At 39.7% G+C, this 19,363-nt stretch overlaps 1 protein-coding gene across 1 annotated transcript in view; it reads right to left on the minus strand.

Annotated features, from left to right (window-relative positions):
* The window catches only part of Pldn (biogenesis of lysosomal organelles complex 1 subunit pallidin), an 86,657-nt gene that overhangs the window by 47,085 nt on the left and 20,209 nt on the right, over positions 1-19,363 (minus strand). Inside the window, exon 3 of the mRNA XM_090388397.1 lies at positions 1,798-1,891. Within this exon, the coding sequence (XP_090244523.1) occupies positions 1,798-1,891 (94 nt within the window). The remainder of the gene's footprint in view (positions 1-1,797; positions 1,892-19,363) is intronic.

The following is a 19,363-nucleotide window of genomic DNA, read 5'->3' on the forward strand; positions in this document are numbered from 1 at the left end:
ATAGCGCGCAATCGGGGTGAATGACTCTCTTGGTGGTATAGTCATCTCAGTTTGTGTACTGATAGTGCACTTAGCAGAAACCTTCTGGGCATATGAAGGTTTCCCACTATTTATACTTTTCATCCTTCCACCGCTGGCATACTCTAGAGTAGGCGGGGTGCTCTCCTTGGCAGTTGACACAGGTCGGTTTTGGAGCTGAACATTCCTTGCTCTTGTGGTCTTTAACACCAGATGGAGCACAGGCAGGGTTACCACGGCAAGATGTTTGTGAGTGGCCGTATTTTTGGCATCTAAAACACCGCAGCGGGTTTGGGATATAAATCCTCACTGGGCAGTTTAGATAGCCTGCCTTGATGGAACGTGGAGGCCGTGGGGTGTTAAATGTTAGGATGAGAACTCGGATAGGGACAAGATTCCCATCCTTTCTAATTGCTATCCTTTTAACAGCCGTCACTCCTTGTTCTTTCAATTCAGAGCAGATCTCTTCTTCAGAAACATGAAGAAGGTCCCACTCTGAAATGACACCTCGTGAAGAGTTCAAAGTTTTGTGTGGGTTACGATGATAGGTATTCCCCCTATTGTTGTGGCTTTCAGGATTTTTTCCACCTGTTTCACAGTTGTGGCTTCGACCAAAAGGTCGCCAGAACGCAGTTGTTTTACAGATTTGGGTGATCCTGCCAACCCCTCTAATCCTTTCTGGATAAAGAAGGGTGACATCTTCCCAATTGACTGCTCTCCAGTCGAATGGTGTTACAGATGGTGTTTTATCCTCAGTTCTGGCTCTCTTGACAGAGGTGTTGTCAGTGTTATCGTCTCTGTTAGGTAGGGGCCTTGTTAGGGCCCCAGAAGAAGCAGAATTTAAATTACTCATATGAGTAAAATAAAAATTTCAGATGCCCTAAGTACCTCACCCACCACGGAGCCCTACGAGGGGACGCCCACCCGTGAACTAGCAGGTACTGCGTACACGAATGGGACGCCAAGTTAGCTTAGAGGCACCATACCCACGATTCCAATAAGCCTTGATCCTGTCCCAGGACCAAAGGGAGGGAGGCCTATTGGAACGCAGTTGACCCTAGCAGTAAGAACCACCCGCCAATTGATCCCAGTCGGGCCGGTCCGGGACCACCCGTCTTGTCGAAGCAAGGGCCAAAGTGGTGTATTAAGGCTGGGCCCCTCAGCCACCAGGATCCCCCTTTCTGAAATCCACGGGTCGCGGCGCACGGCTGCACACGCCGGATTCCAAAAGATGTAACCCTGGAGGTCCCCTCACCACGTACAGGTGCCCACGTCGAGGGGACTTTTATATGCCTTTATGCTTACAGCACTCACTGGTTGACTGCTCAATGCATTAGAGCATAGCATTCGGGTGCATTCTGAATGCAGATACATGTTGCGGCAAATCACTCCTAGTGCCGTTTTATGTTTATATGTGTAAAGGCAGCAAATGTGTTAAAATATTTAAGTATTATTAAATTAAATTTCATAAAGAAACTCACTCCAGAATTAAAGGTAAGCCTTATGCACTCTTCCAAATATTCTTTCTGATTTTAATATATAAATTACATAATCTGTTTCATTTACTGAGAAAATATTTCATGACATTTATCAGTTGATAAATGGTGTCCTCTCACGCAAGGTACTAATAATTACAAATTTGAAATTTTAATCGTTCAAAATAGAATTAATGCATTTAATTAAAAAATAAAAATAAAAAATCAGAGCTACTGATCTGAAAGGTCACAGACTCTTATTATTATAGATAAATTAAAAATCCCTGGAAATGTTTCAACTTACGTTAATTCTGATAAACTTCCTGACATTGACTTTAGGTCTTCAACATATAAAGATAAAAGTCCAGTAGCTAGTTTCTCAATTACTTCCTTTGGAACTGAAAATAAATGTTCAAAATATTATATTACAAGAAAATAACAAGAAACAAGAAAAAAGCATTAAACTAAATATTGAAACACAGATTTAAATTCAAAATGAGGACATAGATCCTCTACAAGAGAAAATCACAAAAGGTTAGCATTTGTCCGATTTTACAAATATTAGCAGGTCTCGATTATACAAGTTGTCTGTCCAACACATCTGGTATAAAGTTTCAAGAGAATAGGATTCTCATAATGTTTTTTATACGATGAAGAATATATTGATTGACACGGAGGCATGACAGATAATGTAATGATTAGTTCTTTCTCATTATTAAAAGCAGATTATTGGAGTGCATGAGTGTTTTTGCTTTAAAAATGCCATATTACTGATTTCTTTGTATATTTTTAAGGTTAAGTTAGGAAAAAAAGGAAAAGGGTTACTGGTTTCTTTATTTTTCGTTATATTTCCTAACCTGGCCTTAAATGTTAAGAAATAATAGGAAAAGGTTTCCATACTAACTTTAAAGGTTACATTACGAAAAAATAGGAAAAGAAAGGAAGATTCTTATATATATATGAGTATCATAATGTCAATCACTTAATGTGATGATGTTACTGTCTGTTGTATTCACACAACAATCAGTACATTGTCTGTCAAACCTACGTGTCAATCAATATATTGTTCTTGACTTTTACGGCCACTACTGATAACATGCACAGTCTGTTTACTGAGAATGCAGGTAGAAGCTGTGATAGTGGCAAACCAGTTATCATTATTATTATTAGCCATAGAGTGCAAGGAAGCCTGAGGCTTATGCTGCACCAGCCAAAAAAAAAAAAAAAAAAAAATCCAAGTTACCCAGAGAGAGAGAATTAAAAGAAATCAAAAAGAAAGAGAAGAATGATGATATCCAGCTCAGGACCCCGGATATGCCAAGCCCATACTCACCAGATGTGAGCCCCAGGGTAAGTTTGTCCAGTAAGTTTCCCATAGTTCTCTGTTGGCTTTCTTTACCTTCACAGAATTCACTTCCTTGTTATTCCAAGATGGGATCCTCTTGTACTGATGTAAAAGATTAACTAGAGATTGGAGATGTGCTTTTTTTTTATGAAAACCCCAAACACAAGAGGTATTAGAACCTATAGTACTTGGTACCGTGCTTGGGATGGAGGTTGAGAAGATGAAAGAAGATATTTGTTGACATTAGACTTAAACTTCTGTAGACTGTAATTTACAGAAAATATGTACAAAGGAAGGTTGTTCCAGAAAGCAGTTGAATGAATAAATGAAGAAGATGAAAAGTTGGTTCTGTGAGTTTGAAGTTGGACAGTAAATGGGTGTTGGCTGGCGGAGGCACGTGTTCGGACTGTTTTGAAAGAGAGAGAGCAGGAATAATAGAAGCCAATTCAGAAGAACAGTGCCCGTGGAAGTATCTATAGAAAACACATGCAGCAGAAACAGTACGTCTATGAGACAGCGAGTGGCGAGACTCTGTTAGATAGGGGTCATCAATAAACCTAACTGCCGTCTTCTGAATGGAATCTAGAAGCCTGAGAGAGGTTTGGGGGGGGGGAACTGTCCCAGATGTGGGAACAATATTCCATGGTAGGGTGTATTTGCGATTTGTACAGAGTGAACAGCTGTTTGGATGAAAAGTAACGCTGAGATCGAAAGAGAAAACAAAGTTTTTTAGATGCAGAGGAAGCAATATTTGTAATGTGCTTGTGCCAAGAGAGATCAGAAGTCAGGGTAATTTCCAAAAGAGATATATCAACTTGCCTAGAAATCGGAGTGTCATCAAAAGTAAGTGTAGGAGCAGAAGAATCCTTTTTTTGAGTTTTAGAAGGATTGAAATCAACTAAGTTGTCTTTGCCCCAATGGAGAATTACCTGGAGATTGGCATTTAAGGAATGGGTAGCAGATATTCAATAAGTTGAAGCTGATTGAGCAGGGCAAAGGGTTTCTCAAAATGGAGAGTGGAATGCAATGTGCTATCATTGTCAAAACTATGGATACGATTTCCAGTCAATGGAAGAAGGTCATTAATACACAAGAGGAAAAGAGTAGGGGAAAGAACTGAACCTTGGGGGACACCAGCATTAGTGGAGAAGTCAGAAGACAGAGCCATCTACCATCACCCTCAGTGAGTGATCAGAGAGAAAACTAGATAACCAATTACAAAAAAAAAGTTGGCAAACAATAAGATGGAAGCTTCTTTAGAAGACCTTTATGCCAAACATGATTGAAAGCCTTCGAGATGTCAAGAGCAACTGCTTGTGTTTCACCAAACTTTTCCTTTGAATTTGTCCATAAATAGGTAACATAAGCCAGAATATCACCAGTGGATCAACACTGACGGAATTCATACTGGTGATTGTTGAACGGACGGAAGGTTACTAGGTAGTTTAAGAGTTGGTGGTTAATTGATTTCTCCATTACTTTAGAAAGAATAGAAGTAATTGCAATGGGACTATAATTGGATGGGAGGGATTTGTCACCCTTTTTAGGAACTGGCTGGATATGAGCAAATTTCCAAGCAGAAGGAAAAACACCTTTGGAATAAGAAAGTGAAAAAAAGGTGGCAAAGAACAGGAGTAAGTTAAGGGTTTGAGTTTGAGTTTGATTTGGGTTTTATTGGCGCATTAGCAACTTAGGCTATAATGCGCCAAGACCAGGTCATGTATAAAAGAGTAAACTTTCAGTGACCTAATTAATTAGGTCACTATGTCAAAAAATTTAGCAAATGTATAAAAGGTAAATCAACAAAAATTCACAATAAAATGTAAATTTTATATATAAGCGAAAACGTTTATTGATTTTAAAAAGCTAAAAACAGCAGACACGTGGTCATTGTCGGATAAAATCTGGCTGAGTGTATAAGGCTCAGCCAGATGACTAAAAGCGGTAAAATAAAAATCACGTTCAGGGGTAAAACGTGGACACACGGTTAAAATGTGATAAATAGTTAAAATGGTGCCACAGTTCTCGCACATAGGACAGTCATCTGCCCTCAGCAGAAAAGCATGTGTAAGGTGACTGTGTCCTATGCGGAGGCGAGCTAAAACAACTTCCTCTCTGCGGTTCCTGCGCAGACTAGACTGCCAATGTCCGATTACAGGCTTTATCTGATAGAGCTTGTTTGTGACTTGCTCATGCCAAGATTGTTGCCATTGGGAATTAATCTTTTGGTGTATTATTTGCCTGTAGTCTGTATAGGGGACTAACAGGCAATACGTGTTTTGGGGTTCTGGTGATCTGGCCGCAGCATCAGCCAGTTCATTTCCCCTGATCCCAATGTGGCTTGGGATCCAGCAGAAACGGATATCGAGTGAACTCTCAAACAAAGAATGTAAAGTCTGCTGAACCCGGGTCAATATTGGATGAGGATTATATCTCATCCCCGATAAAGCCTGCAGTGTACTTGAAGAGTCAGTGTACACCATACATCTTTGATGCTTCCGGGTTTTAATGTGGTCCAAGGCTAGCTCTATAGCATACAACTCAGCTGTATATATGCTGCATTCGAGGGGAATCTTCCCAGATATAGTACAATCTGGAAAGACAGCAGCAGATCCTACAGACAACTCTGACTTCGAGCCATCAGTGAACACAGGCAAGAAATCAGAGCAATCGGATCGATGGGCAGCATAGAGTTGTTGGTAGACAGAGGACGGAGTTATGGCTTTACCCCAACTTTTTATGGAGAAGTCACATGATGGTAAGCGAGCATGCCAGGGTGGAAGTAGATGCCTTGGTGACTTTGCAACATTGTCTACCGTAATGTTGAGCTCTCTGAGCAGATCTTGGACACGGATGCCAAAGGATCGGTTAGCAGTCTGACGGGTTTTATAAAGCGTTTCCCATCGTGGCTCAAAAACACAAGCCCAGGTTGGGTTGTCTGGCAGGGATTTTAGTTTGAAGGTATAGTTTAGCGACAATTGCTTTCGTCGGAGCAATAGTGGTGGTTCACCTGCTTCGACGTATAAACTCTGGACGGGAGATGTTCTGAATGCTCCAGTTGCAGTACGGATGGCTTGGTGGTGCAGTGGGTCTAGCCACCGTAGTACGCTATTTCTAGCCGATGCGTACACTTGGGACCCATAGTCTAATTTTGAACGAACAAGTGTACGATAAAGACGCAGTAAAGTGCATCGGTCTGCCCCCCATTTATTTGAGGAGATGGCACGAAGGAGATTCAATCCCCTCGTGCACCTTGTTCGCAGTTGACGGATGTGTGGTAAAAATGTCAACTTCTTATCGAATGTGAGACCTAAGAATTTTGTCTCAGGTACTACTGGAATGATGTGTTGTCCAAGTTTGAGTTCTGGTTCAGGGTGAAGGTTCCGTTTGCGACAAAAATGTACGCAGACGGTCTTCTGTGGTGATAGCCTGAAACCATTAGCCATTGCCCAAGTTTTTACATGGTCAATGGCATGCTGCAATTGTCGTTCAATAACCCTCATGTTGCATGACTGACAGAAGATGGTAAAGTCATCAACAAAGAGGGCGCTGTTTACGGTTCGAGGAAGTTGTTCAGTAATAGAATTAACTTTGATAGCGAAAAGCGTAACACTTAACACTGACCCTTGGGGGACTCCTTCTTCTTGACAAAAAGATTGAGAATAAACAGAGCCGACACGAACTTGGAATGACCGGTTCAATAAGAAATTTTTAATGAAGAAGGCTAGATGGCCCCTCAGACCCAGATCATGGATATCCTTTAAGATTCCAAATCTCCAGGCCGTGTCATACGCTTTTTCGATATCAAAGAAAATTGACACCAGGTGTTCACGTTTAAGGAAAGCATCTCGGATAGATGTTTCCAGTCTTATAAGATGGTCAAGTGTTGACCTGTTCCTTCGGAAACCACATTGAACTTTGGAAAGGAGGTCATTCCCTTCTAAATACCACATGAGACGGGCATTCACCATCCTTTCCAGGATCTTGCACAAGCAGCTTGTCAAAGCAATGGGACGGTAATTACTCGGAGATTTTGGATCTTTTCCTGGTTTTGGAAACGCAAGCACGATTGCCTTATGCCAGGAGTCCGGAAACTCATCTTCAAGATAAACTCTGTTGTACAAACAGAGCAACTGATCCAGAGATTGAGACGAAAGATGTTTTATCATCTCATAATGGATGTCATCCGGCCCTACGGCACTCGCCTGGGATAGTGATAGTGCCGCTTTCATTTCCCATTCAGTGAAGGGTTGATTGTATGCTTCACAGTTCTTTGACGACAATTTCAAAGGTTGCCTTTCAACATTTTGTTTGAGGGCCAGAAACTCAGGGTGGTAAGATGTTTTGGCAGACACTTTAGCAAATACCTCCCCAAGAGTATTTGCAATTGCAGTTTGGTCTGCAATTGCAGATCCATTATACTCCAGAATCGAAAAAGGGTGGGATATATATTTCCCCTTCATTTTTCGGACTTTATCCCACACAAGCTTAGATGATGAAGCCTGATTGATAGAAGATGTGAATTTGATCCAAGATTCCTTCTGACTCTGGCGTCTTACGTAACGTGCTTTCGCACGTGCATGTTTGAATGTTATTAAGTTATCTGCGGTGGGGTACCGGCGAAAAATACCCCACGCCTTGTTTTGAGACTTTCTTGCTGCAGTGCAATTGGAATTCCACCAGGGTTTTGGAAATGGTGGAAACCGAGACGAAGTCTTTGGTATTGCAATTGCCGCTGCTAGAACAACAGCGTCTGTAATGTACTTTACCGCGTCATTAATCGGTTCCTTGCTGACTGTGTTGAAATCAAATAATGCTAGATTTTTGAAGGCATTCCAGTCAGCGTGACCGATCTTCCACCGTGGCACCCTGGACGGGTGGCATGGTCTCCCTTTACAAAGGGTGGATATCACGGGGAAGTGGTCACTGCCATAAATATTGTCTTCAACCTCCCATGTACACATGGGAAGGAGAGAGGGCGAGCATATAGAGAGATCGATCGCGGTAAATGTACGGGTAGGCATGTGGCAAAAGGTGTTAAGTCCAACATTTAGAAGGGCCAGGTCATTGTTTTCAAGCATGTGCTCTATAGTCCGACCCCTTCCATTAATGTCTACACTACCCCACAGAGTATTGTGTCCATTAAAATCCCCTAGTAACAGAAAAGGTGGCGGCAATTGTCTAATGAGATCATCAAGGTCTGCCTGGGGGATGTCATTCCCAGGTGGCAAATAGATGGAACAAACAGTTAAAAGAAACCCTACAGTAACTTGAACTGCTACAGCCTCTAAGTTGGTGGTAAGTGGTGTAGCTTGAAATGGGATGTGGTTACCCACAAGGATTGCGACGCCTCCGTGGGCAGGTCCATCCGCATTTCTGTCTTTTCGTATAACGAAAACGTTACGCAAGTATGGGTCCTCATTTGCCTTTAAATACGTCTCCTGTAAGCAAAAGCAAGTAGGCTCATGCTTACTCAGGAGCGCCTTGATGTCGTCACTATTTCGACGGAATCCACGACAATTCCATTGTAGAAATTTAAACTTTCCCATTATTTGGATTTGTTGGGTCCATCAGGTGGTTTCCGAAGGGCTGAGGGCTTCATTTTCTCAGTCCTGGCTTTATCTTTCTTTGGAAACACAGGTCTTTGGCCTGTGTCCATATCTTCTTCTGCAAAGATTTCCAGAACTGGGTCATCCGATACCTCCTTATCCTCGACATCCATTGTTTCTCGTATTGCAGGTGATCCTTCCGATGTTTGCACCTTTACTTTACCACTTGGTTTTGGTAGTGGTGGAGCATTAGGAGGTACGGAAATAGGAGTGGCAGCTGACTGTGTTTTTTGGGTGGGCTTTTGTGAATGCAATAAATAGCGTGCAATCGGAGTAAATGACTCTTTTGGTGGTATAGTCATCTCCGTTTGTGTACCGATGGTGCACTTTGCAGAAACCTTCTGGGCGTATGAAGGTTTCCCGCTATTTATTGGTTGAATGCGTTTTCTGGCCTCCTGATAGGATATGTTCAGTTCTGTTTTTATTTTTTGAATTTCTTTCTCGTCCTTCCACTTCTGGCATGCTCTAGAATAGGCAGGGTGCTCTCCTTGGCAATTTATACAAATTGGTTTGGAAGCTGAACACTCCTTGCTCTCGTGGTCTTTCGTACCATATCGAGCGCAGGCAGGATTACCACGACAAGCTGTTTGTGAATGGCCGTATTTCTGACATCTAAAACACCTCAGTGGGTTCGGAATGTAAAGCCGCACCGGGCAGTTTAAGTAGTCTGCCTTAATGGAACTTGGAGGCCGTGGGGTGTTAAATGTTATGATGAGAACTCGGGTAGGGACGAGATTCCCATCCTTCCGCATTGATATTCTCTTGACAGCCGTCACTCCTTGGTCTTTTAATTCAGAGCAGATCTCTTCTTCAGAAACGTGAAGAAGATCCCACTCTGAAATGACACCTCGTGAAGAGTTCAATGTTTTGTGGGGTGTTACGCTAATCGGTATTCCCCCTATGGATGTCGCGTTGAGGATTTTTTCTGCTTGCTTCGTGCTTGAAGCTTCGACTAAAAGATCGCCAGAACGCAGCCGTTTTACGGTTTTCGGTGATCCAGCCAACCCTTCTAATCCTTTCTGGATGAAGAAGGGTGACATCTTCCCAATTGACTGCTCTCCGATAGAATGGAGAATGAGGAATAGCGGTGTTATAGATGGTGTTTTATCCTCAGTTCTGGCTTTTTTGGCATTGTTGGTGTCAGTATTATCGTCTCGGTTAGGTAGGGGCCTTGTTGGGGCCCCAGAAGAAGAATTTAAATTACTCATATGAGTAAAGAAAAAATGTCTGATGCCTAAGTACCTCACCCACCACGGAGCCCTACGAGGGGGCGCCCATCCGTGAACTAGCAGGTACTGCGTACACGAATGGGACGCCGAGTTCGCTTAGAACACCATACCCACGTTACCAATAAGTCTTTATCCCGTCCCAGGACCATAGGGAGGGAGACTTATTGGAACGCAGTTGACCCTAGCAGTATAATACCACCCGCCGATTGATCCCAGTCGAGCCGGTCCGGGACCACCCGTCTCGTCGAAGCAGGGGCCAAAGTGGTGTATTGAAGCTGGGCCCCTCAACCACCAGGATCCCCCTTTCCGCTTCCACGGGTCGCGGCGCACGGCTGCACACGCCGGATTCCAACGATGTAACCCTGGAACCAAGGTATGGGCGTTAGATCCCAGTGATGCTAATCTGGAAACCCAGCAGCATCACTGGGAGGTCCCCTCACCACGTACAGGTGCCCACGTTGAGGGGGGAGTAAGTTAAGGAACACAGGTTTTGAGAACAAGTGGAGAAATACCATCAGTACCTGGAGCTTTCTTAGCATCAAGATTTGTCAAAATCCTTCTGACATTCTTTTTGACGGAAGACCACAGGAGGCATTGAATGGAATGTGTTGGGAATGGTGGGAGGTGTTTTACCAAAATCATTAATACATGAGTTGGAAGAAAAATGAGATGCTAGCAGGTCTGCTTTATCCTTGGCTGAAGTGACAACAGAACCATCTGGTTTTGACAGAGGTGGGAACAAAGATGGGCAAAAGTTGCAGCCAATAGCTTTGGCAACAGACCAGAATGCTCAGCTTCCATTAAGGCAAGAAGCAAGTTTTCTACCCTTGGCCTATTCAAAATCTAGTTTGGACTGATTAATAACTGCTTTACAATTGTTGTGAGCTTTGGTGTAGGCAGAAAACGAAACTGAAGAATTGGAAACAAGCCAATTACGATATGCAATATTCTTCTCTTGAACAGCCTTAGCACATTTATTGGAAAACCAAGGTTTAGATAAAGGACAAGATTTTAAAGTGGAGTGTGGAATAAAGGATTCCATTCCTACAAGAATAATTTCACTGACACGATCTGAGCAAACGTTGACAACAGAAGTTTAGAAACAGTAATTCAAAACCAAGGAAAAGAAGAAAAGAAATCTCGCAGGTCATCCCATTTTGCATTCTTGTAATGCCAAACAACATGAGGTTGGGAATAGCCATGAGATAAAGGCTCCATTGGAGAAGAGATAATCATCAAGTTGTGATCTGAGGTGCCTAAAGGACCACTCACTTCGACTGTGTACTTAGTAGGGTTGTTTGTCAGAAAAAGATCAAGCGTGTTGGCTGCATGGTTAGGATTGTCCGGTATTCTTGTAGGTGAACAATCTGTGCAAGGTCATTAGTAATTGCAAAAGCCTCATCTCGACCAGCTGGGTCAGTGTGACTAGAAAACGGAAGCCAGCTGGAGTTGTGAACATTAAAATCACCTAGGAAAATTACCTCACTGTTAGGAAAGTTGGACTGGAGAAAGTCAAGTTGCAAAGAGAGGAAGTCAAAGAGCTCCAATAATTAGTTGAGTTGGGAGAACAGTAGGGACAACAGATGAATTTGGCAGAATGAGGTAGAGAGATTTTAAGCCAGAGAAGATCGAAAAGGATGAGATTCCAAATTACTAAGTCTGTGACAGGGAATATTGGAACGCACATATGCCAAGTACCACCTTTGAGGCGAAAGGAATCATACAGCGAATAATTTGGGCCACTGAGATGAGCAGTAGTTGAATCAACCGATAACTGAGATTCTGTCATAAAAAGTAAGTGGGGCTTGGCACACTGCAAGTGGAAATGGACATCACTGAGATTAGAATTGAGATTACGTATATTTGTGAAATGAACTAGGAAAGGTTTGGGAGGTTTCGACCTTTTCGCAGATAAGCTTACTCTATTAGTTTGAGAATTCATGGTGTATTCGAAAGTAAGAAAAAGTTGGGGGGGGGGATATGCTGTATGAAGCAATGAAATTTTTTCAATATGCCGTACACATGGTAAGAATATACCTGGGAATAAGACCTGGGAGTAATTGTGCAGTCAGATATGAAGTTTTCTAAACAGTGGAAACAGGCTGTAAGAGTAGCTCGTGGGGTCTTGTCAATGATATATAAGAATTTTGCTAGCAGGGATAAGGAGTTGATTAGCCCCTTGTATAAGGCAATAGTCAGACCATACCTTGAGTACTGCGTACAGGTCTGGAGGCCTCATTTTAGGAAGGATGTAGATTTGCTTGAGCGTGTACAGAGGATGGCAACAAGATTAGTGAGTGGAACAAAGGATTGCTGTTACCAAGAAAGGCTTAAGTTCTGCAAATTGCATCGTCTGGAGAGTAGCACCTGCGAGGGTGATTTGATTGAGGTATAAGGCCTTGAATGGTTTGAGCAAGCTCAATGTTGATGGACTCTTCCTCTTGCTCAGATTCCACACCTGAGGGGCATAAATTCAAATTGAGAAAAGACAGTTGTAGAACAGATGTGCAGAAATTTGCCTTTACCCAGTGGGTAGTTGATTGCTGGAACAAAGTTCCATTTGTTGTTGTCGAAGTTGACAGATTAAATAAATTCAAGGCTGAACTAGACAAATTTTGGAGCGAATGGATGGGTGAAACAGGAAGGTTTTTTTTTTTGGCTGATGCTATATAAGCTTGCTTTCTTGTATCAAATGCCTCTACTAATGCTAAAGTCAGGAAGTTTCATTTTAGGAAGGATGTAGATCTGCTGGAATATGTGCAGAAAGTAACAAGATTATTCAGCGGTACAAAAGGTTCTCTTATCAAGGCTTCAGTTCTGTAAATCGATGCAGTGAAGGTAAAGAAAGCCAACATGAGAACCGCGGGAAAACTTTGGGAAAACTTTTAGCAGTCAAACGCGTTTCCCGGTACCGCATCTTCTTCTTCTTGAAAAGATGGTGCATGTTAATCGGCAATGGCAGTAGAAGTCGATAACAATGGTATTGATTAGTTTTTCCTTCTTATTAAAAACAGCTTATTGACGTTCATGAGTGTAATGCCTTCAAGGCTGAAATTTACTTATGGGTACACCCTCCAACTGCCCTCATAGGGTGTTTATCCCCCCCTTTTCCGCTGTTTTAACCCGATAGGAAAATGACTTCTATTGCAACTACCGATAACATGCACCGTCTGTAGACGTCATTTTTCATATCGGGTTAAAACAGCGAGAAGGGAGGGATAAACACCCTATAAGACTGAGGCAGTCTGGAGGGTGTACAATAAGTAAATTTCAGCCCACTCATGAACTTCTACAATCTGCCTTTTAATAATAAGAAAAACTAATCAATACATCATCGACTTCTACTGCCACTACCCAATAACCCGCACCATATTTTACCGAGAATACAGGGAAATGCTTTTCACCAGTAAAAGTTTCCCATGGTTCTCGTGTTGCCTTTCTTTACCTTAGCCATTGAAGCATTTGGAAACTAAGCCTGCAAGGAGACCTGATTGAAATGTTTAAGGCATTAAATGACTGAGTAAACCAAATGCTAGTGGCATCCTTTCTCTTTCTTGGACAATAAACATACCAGAACCAAAAAAATGTAAACTGAAAAAAGGATGGCCTACAGGACAGATGTGTAAAAATTTGCTTTCAGCTAGAGAAAGATTGTTGAAACAAGCTTCCACTTTGTGTTGTTGAAGTTGGCAGTTTGAATAAATTTAAGGAAGGATTGGACAAATTTTGGAGTATACGGAAAATTAATGTAGTTTTTTTTGGGGGGAGGGGGGCTGATGCTGTATAAGCTTGTTTCCTTGGATTGTTTGCCACTACTAATAGTACTTCATACATTATATCTTAAAATATACATATCATTAGCTTTAGTTAGAAAAAAATTACCATATTAATGATAATTTCAAAAATATTTAACAGAATAAAAAATTAAGAATTAAGTTGGCCAAAATGGTTTGGATATTAAAATTATTTTCTGTTGAATTATTCTAAAATAAACACACACCATTACATTTAGAATTTTTTTTTAATTAAGCAAGCACAGATTATTAAGATACATTTTAAAGTTTTACAATATTTATAGTATATTTCAAAATATAGTTTAAATGTTACTGAGTAAATCAAAACATGAGGAAATAATATAAACAGAAGTTTATTGGGAATTTTTTCTATGGCATACCTGTTTCCATTCATCCAAAATGTTATTATGCCTTGAACATTAATACATAATTATAGTTCCAAACTTCATTGTTTTACAAATTTATATTGCATTAAAACAAAAATTTTTGGTGTACCTTTAAGGGAGCATGTGAATGACACAAATGCAAAGGGGAAGTAAAAAAAAAGAGAAAGCATTGAAAAGGTATAATTTTGAATAAAATATATTTGCACCATGGAAAGCATTTGAGGTTTCATACAAAATATAGAAACAGAAATACTATCCACTAATGAACACCACTTTTTACCTAGCAATTTTGCTAGTTATTATGCAAATTTTTTAAAGGAATTCTACACTTTATAATAACCATACAAACCTATGCCAAAGTAATAAATATAATGACTTGGAACACAGCAAACTTTGTAAGCCAATTTTAAAAAATTCATTGTAAAAATATTGCCCAATGTTTCACTGTATTTGTAAGATAATCAAGTTCTGTAAAAATGGCTGTTCTGAGAAACTGCCTTTTTTGTATATAGCAAAATTTATGATGTTTCTCAGCTTGCTATATATATATACACTCATATTTATAACATAATACAGAAGTATTCTTTAAACATTTTCAAAAAAAAATTAGAATGAAAGTTCTAGCATTTATACCTTCTGAATTAGAAGACTGAAAATTGGTGATTTCAAAAGTGAAAAGGAGGATCATTTTTAAATTCTCTGCACAAATTAAGACAATGAACAGTTTTTAAAAATTATGGAATTCCATAACTGACAGATTTATGTTACTTTTTAAGGATTCTGCTTAACTTGTATTGAAGACCAAAAAAAAAAGGTTGAAAGCATTTGCACAAATAATGTTGCATTCATGGATTGAATAAGGCAACTCTATTTATATTTTATAACTTATACATCCAGTGAATGACCTCCATTTTTAGGAAAAATCAGTTAAATTTCTACCTTTTTTTTTTTTTTTCTAGATTTATTTAAAAATTGTTCCTTCAGTGCCACTGTTCTTGCATGACAATAATTATTAAAAAATATATTAGAAACTGTATTGAACACAGAACTTCAGAATCAAAATGCAAGGCCCGACTCACATGAAGAGTGTTTCACTTTCACACTCTTCCAATAATGTCACAGGCAGGCCTGTAGAACTCGCTAAGGCCTTGGTACATATACTCAATAAATAATTTTTCCTAACCTCTGTTAGGAAAATTAGACTGAAGAAAAGTCAAATTTGAAGAAAGATGATAAAAAAAAACTGGGTGATTATATATATTTTTATTAACAATACAATATGGAGAAAAACAATTAAAAATATGGCCTTGAAATTATTTCATAATTCCCAAAATGAACAGTCTCAAGAAGGTGAAGAAGCGATGTGCCCAAACAGAGCCCTGCTAGTTGTCTGTATCATTTGGTAGAATTTTCAATTTCGAAAACTGGCTTTGTTTCTCCTCATGCATACCACTTTGTGTGACATGAGACAAACATTTACTGTAACTTAAATCTTCTGTTTGCTGGGACCAAATAATTACAAGAAACGAGCAAAAGCCTGTTTTTATTTATTTGTTTACATTGAGAGCTAGCCTTTGAAGACTAGTTCTCAATGTAAACTTTGAGAGCTAGACTTCTACAAGTCTCTGATAATTTTTTCAAATATGAAAATGAAATGATTTTATAAAAAAAAAAAAAATAGCTGTTTATATTGGTAATGCTAATATTAGGAATTTTTTTGAGAAACATTAATAAAAAAAACACTATAGTCATAAATAAGATATTTTGCTTCCATAAAAATAATGTTACTCGATTGAGAGAAGGTGAGAGGGTGAAGGAGAAATATCTATTTCCAGAATTTAAGCAAAAAAACAAAGTGTCTGTTAAACAGGCATATAGGTTAAAAAAAAATAAAATAACAATCAGAAATGCTGACCAATGTGCTACAGCAATTGGTCAACATAGGATGTGCACAGGATGGCCTTTCCAACCAATGCAACTAGTTTGGGTACAGCTATTAAGGGTTTATAATGATATATATACTAGTCATATATAGAAGACTATTTAAGATTTTGGCATCCAAACTTTGTCTCCTAAATTGAAAATCCCCATGGTTTTCACTTAAACACATAAAAATTGTTTTATCATTTCCACCTTAGAGTAATGATAACACATTTAAAAATCTGATATGCATACACCAGTGCCCATTTTTTTTTTATAGGTACACCTATTCTATATCAGGCAGGATATTATTGTTGTAGGGCATGGCTGGATTAAACTTGTTGTAGCCCTAAGCTATAACATATATGAGGCCCGTATCCCTTACTGTTCACCTGTGACAATATAAAAAAAAAAGGATTTTTTAAAATGGAGTGAAGGCTCCTTGGAAGGTGAGGCCCTAAGCTGTAACTTGTTTAGCTTTTATGTAAATCTGGCACTGTTGTAGGGTTTCGGGTGCATCAGTGACAGACCTTATTGCACTGTATATGTGTGTATATAAGGCCTGTAAATTGTGTGCACTCTGATCAATTTTTGCCTTTTGCAGGATAAAAAAAAAAAAACCCAAGTTTCCAGCAGAAGACCCTTTTGATGTCACCCTGCACATGCTCTATGGGGTTGAGATTCAGTGACTGTGGGAACCACTGAATGACAGAAATTCCCAATATGTTTTACCAACTAGTTTCTGCAGGAAGTAACTGTCCCCAAGGAAGTAAACAATCAACATGATTGGAGCACATTCTCAACCACATGTTGTTTTGCATTAAAAGAATGCAAAATGGAATGATCTGTGAAATTTCTGTTATTTTTTTCCTTGGTTGGATTACTTTTAAATCTTCTAATGTCAATGTTTGTGTAAAATCTTCTGATGTCAACATGGTTTTAAATCTTCTGATGTCAATGTTTACTCAGATCATGTCAGAAATTATTCTTGTAGGAAATGAAATCCTTCATTCCACACTACCTTAAATCTCGTACTTTATCTGTTTGTTATTGTTTGTTATTTTGGTTTTTAGGAGCATTAACAACTAAGGCCATATTGCTCCGGGAATATGCGGTGGTCATTCCCTGACCTTTCCACATCTTCCGTATTTGGTGGTGACGGGCTCGAACCCCGGTCTAATCAAGAAGCGTGTGCTACGCACTGCTGCTCCTTCCCACCTGGCTACGGAGGCGCCGTACTTTATCTAAACCTTGGTTTTCCAATAAGTGTGCTAAGGCTGTTCAAGATAAGAACGTTGCATATCACAATTAGTCTACATCAACATTTACAAGTTAATTTTCTGCTTACATTGGTCACAGCCAGCCAGTTCCTAAAAAGGATCACAAATCCGTCCCATCCAATTAACATCCCATTACCCTTACTTCTACTCTTATTAATCCATTAACAACCAACTCCTGAACTATCTATAAATCTTCCATCTGATCAACATTTGCCAATATGGATTTCCATCAGTGTCAATCCTCTGGTGATATACTGGTTTATATTACACATTTATGAACATATTTGATGGAAAAGTTTGGTAAAACTCAAGCAGTTGCTCTTGACATTTCAATGGCTTTTGAATGTGTTTGGCATAAAGGTTTTCTAAATAAGCTTCCATCTTATGGTTTGCCATCTGTTTTTTGTAATTGGGTATCCAGTTTTCTCTCTGAAGGCTCACTGCAGTGATGGTAGACAGCTATCTTCTAACTTCTCCACCAATGCTGGTGTTATCTAAGGATCAGTTCTTTCTCCCATCCTTTTGCTCTTGTATATTAACGAACTTCTTCCATTGACTGGAAATCCTATCCATAGTTTTGCTGATGATAGCACATTGCATTCCACTCTCCATTTTGAGAAACCTTGCCCTGCTCAATCAGCTTCAACTTCTCAAATATCTGCTACCAATTCCATAAATGCCAATCTCCAGGTAATTCTCTAGTGGGGCAAAGACAACTTAGTTGATTTCAATCCTTCTAAAACTCTGTTCTATCTTATATCTTGCAAAAAGGATTCTTCTGCTCCTAAGCTTATCTTCAACAACAGATAAGCTTAGGAGCATTTCCATCAGATTTCCAGGACAAGATCACATATCTTTATCAGGGATTATTCTGACTTCTAATCTCTCTTGGCATAAGCACATAACAAATTAGGTTAATTAATGACCCATTTCTTACAAAATCTCTCCCCTCTATGTTCCACAGATGTAATGTTTCTGCTGCATGCCTTTTCTATAGATACTTCCATGGGTATTGTTCTGAATTGGCCTCTATAATTCCCCCGCTCTCTCTCCCTTCCAAACCAGTCCAAACACTTACTGCAATCAGTCAACACCCTTTTTCAATCCAACTTCAAATTTATTCCTCCAACTTCTGTTTTCTGGAATAATTTCCCTTCACTCCTTTTATCATTTTAATCCTCAGCCCATGCACAGTACTAAGTACTACAGGTTCTAATTAGCATTAGAATTAGTTGAGGCATATGATGCAAGAAAACAAGCTTATACAGTATCAGCAAAAAAAAAAAAAACATTCCCATTTCACACATCTGATCACTCCAAATGTTTGTCTAGTTCAGCTTTAAATTTATTTAAGCTATTAACTTTCACAACAACAGATGAAAGTCTGTTCCAGCAATCAACTACCCGCTGGTTAAAGGCAAATTTCCACACGTTGGGGATTACAATGTCTACAGAAAGGATAGACAGGATAGGAAGGGAGGAGAGGTTATGCTATTAGTTAAGAAACACATAAAATCCAAGGAAGTGAAGCCAGTCGACATCGCTGGACAGTGCAGTGCCGAGTCAGTTTGGTGTGACATAAGCATTGGGAGATCAAAATTGAGAGTACGAGTGTGCTATAGGCCTAATGACTCTGATGAGTATAATAAGAAACTGTACAGAGAAATAGAGTGGGCCAGTAAATCAGAGAGTCTTATAATGGGGGATTTTAATTTCCCAGATATTGACTGGAATTTGGGGGCTGGTCACTCACACACTAGCAGGGCTTTTGTGGATTTATTGGATGATTGTTTTCTACATCAGCATGTTAGGGAGGCAACTAGAGGGAGTAATACTCTTGATTTGATTATCAGTAGTGATTCTTCATGCATTAAGAATCTGCAGATAAATGAACCACTAGGTGGCGGTGATCACAGTGTTCTGAAGTGGGATTTACTCGAAGAGGTAACTACCATTAGGGGTAAAGGGAAGGGGTATTGCTTTCGTAAAGGCAATTACGATGGACTTAGACAGTATTTAAATTCTATACAGTGGGATCAACTGATGATGTTACCACCAGCAAATTCAAAATGGGAAGCATTCAAAGAACTTATCTTGGAAGCTACTAGGCTTTACATACCAACTAAGAAATATTGTTCAAGGTTCAGGCCTAAATGGATGTCAGATGAACTAATCAGGCATATGGCAGAGAAGACAAATGCATGGGATACATACAAATTAACATGTGACACAGAAGCCTATGATAGATACAAGTTGATCTGTAACCAAGTTACAAAGGAGGTTAGGCAGGCGAAGGCAGATTACGAG

The sequence above is a fragment of the Mastigoproctus giganteus genome, chromosome 14 (genome assembly GCF_048544385.1).
Source record: "Mastigoproctus giganteus isolate SK-2022 chromosome 14, ASM4854438v1, whole genome shotgun sequence".
NCBI lineage: Eukaryota > Metazoa > Arthropoda > Arachnida > Uropygi > Thelyphonidae > Mastigoproctus > Mastigoproctus giganteus.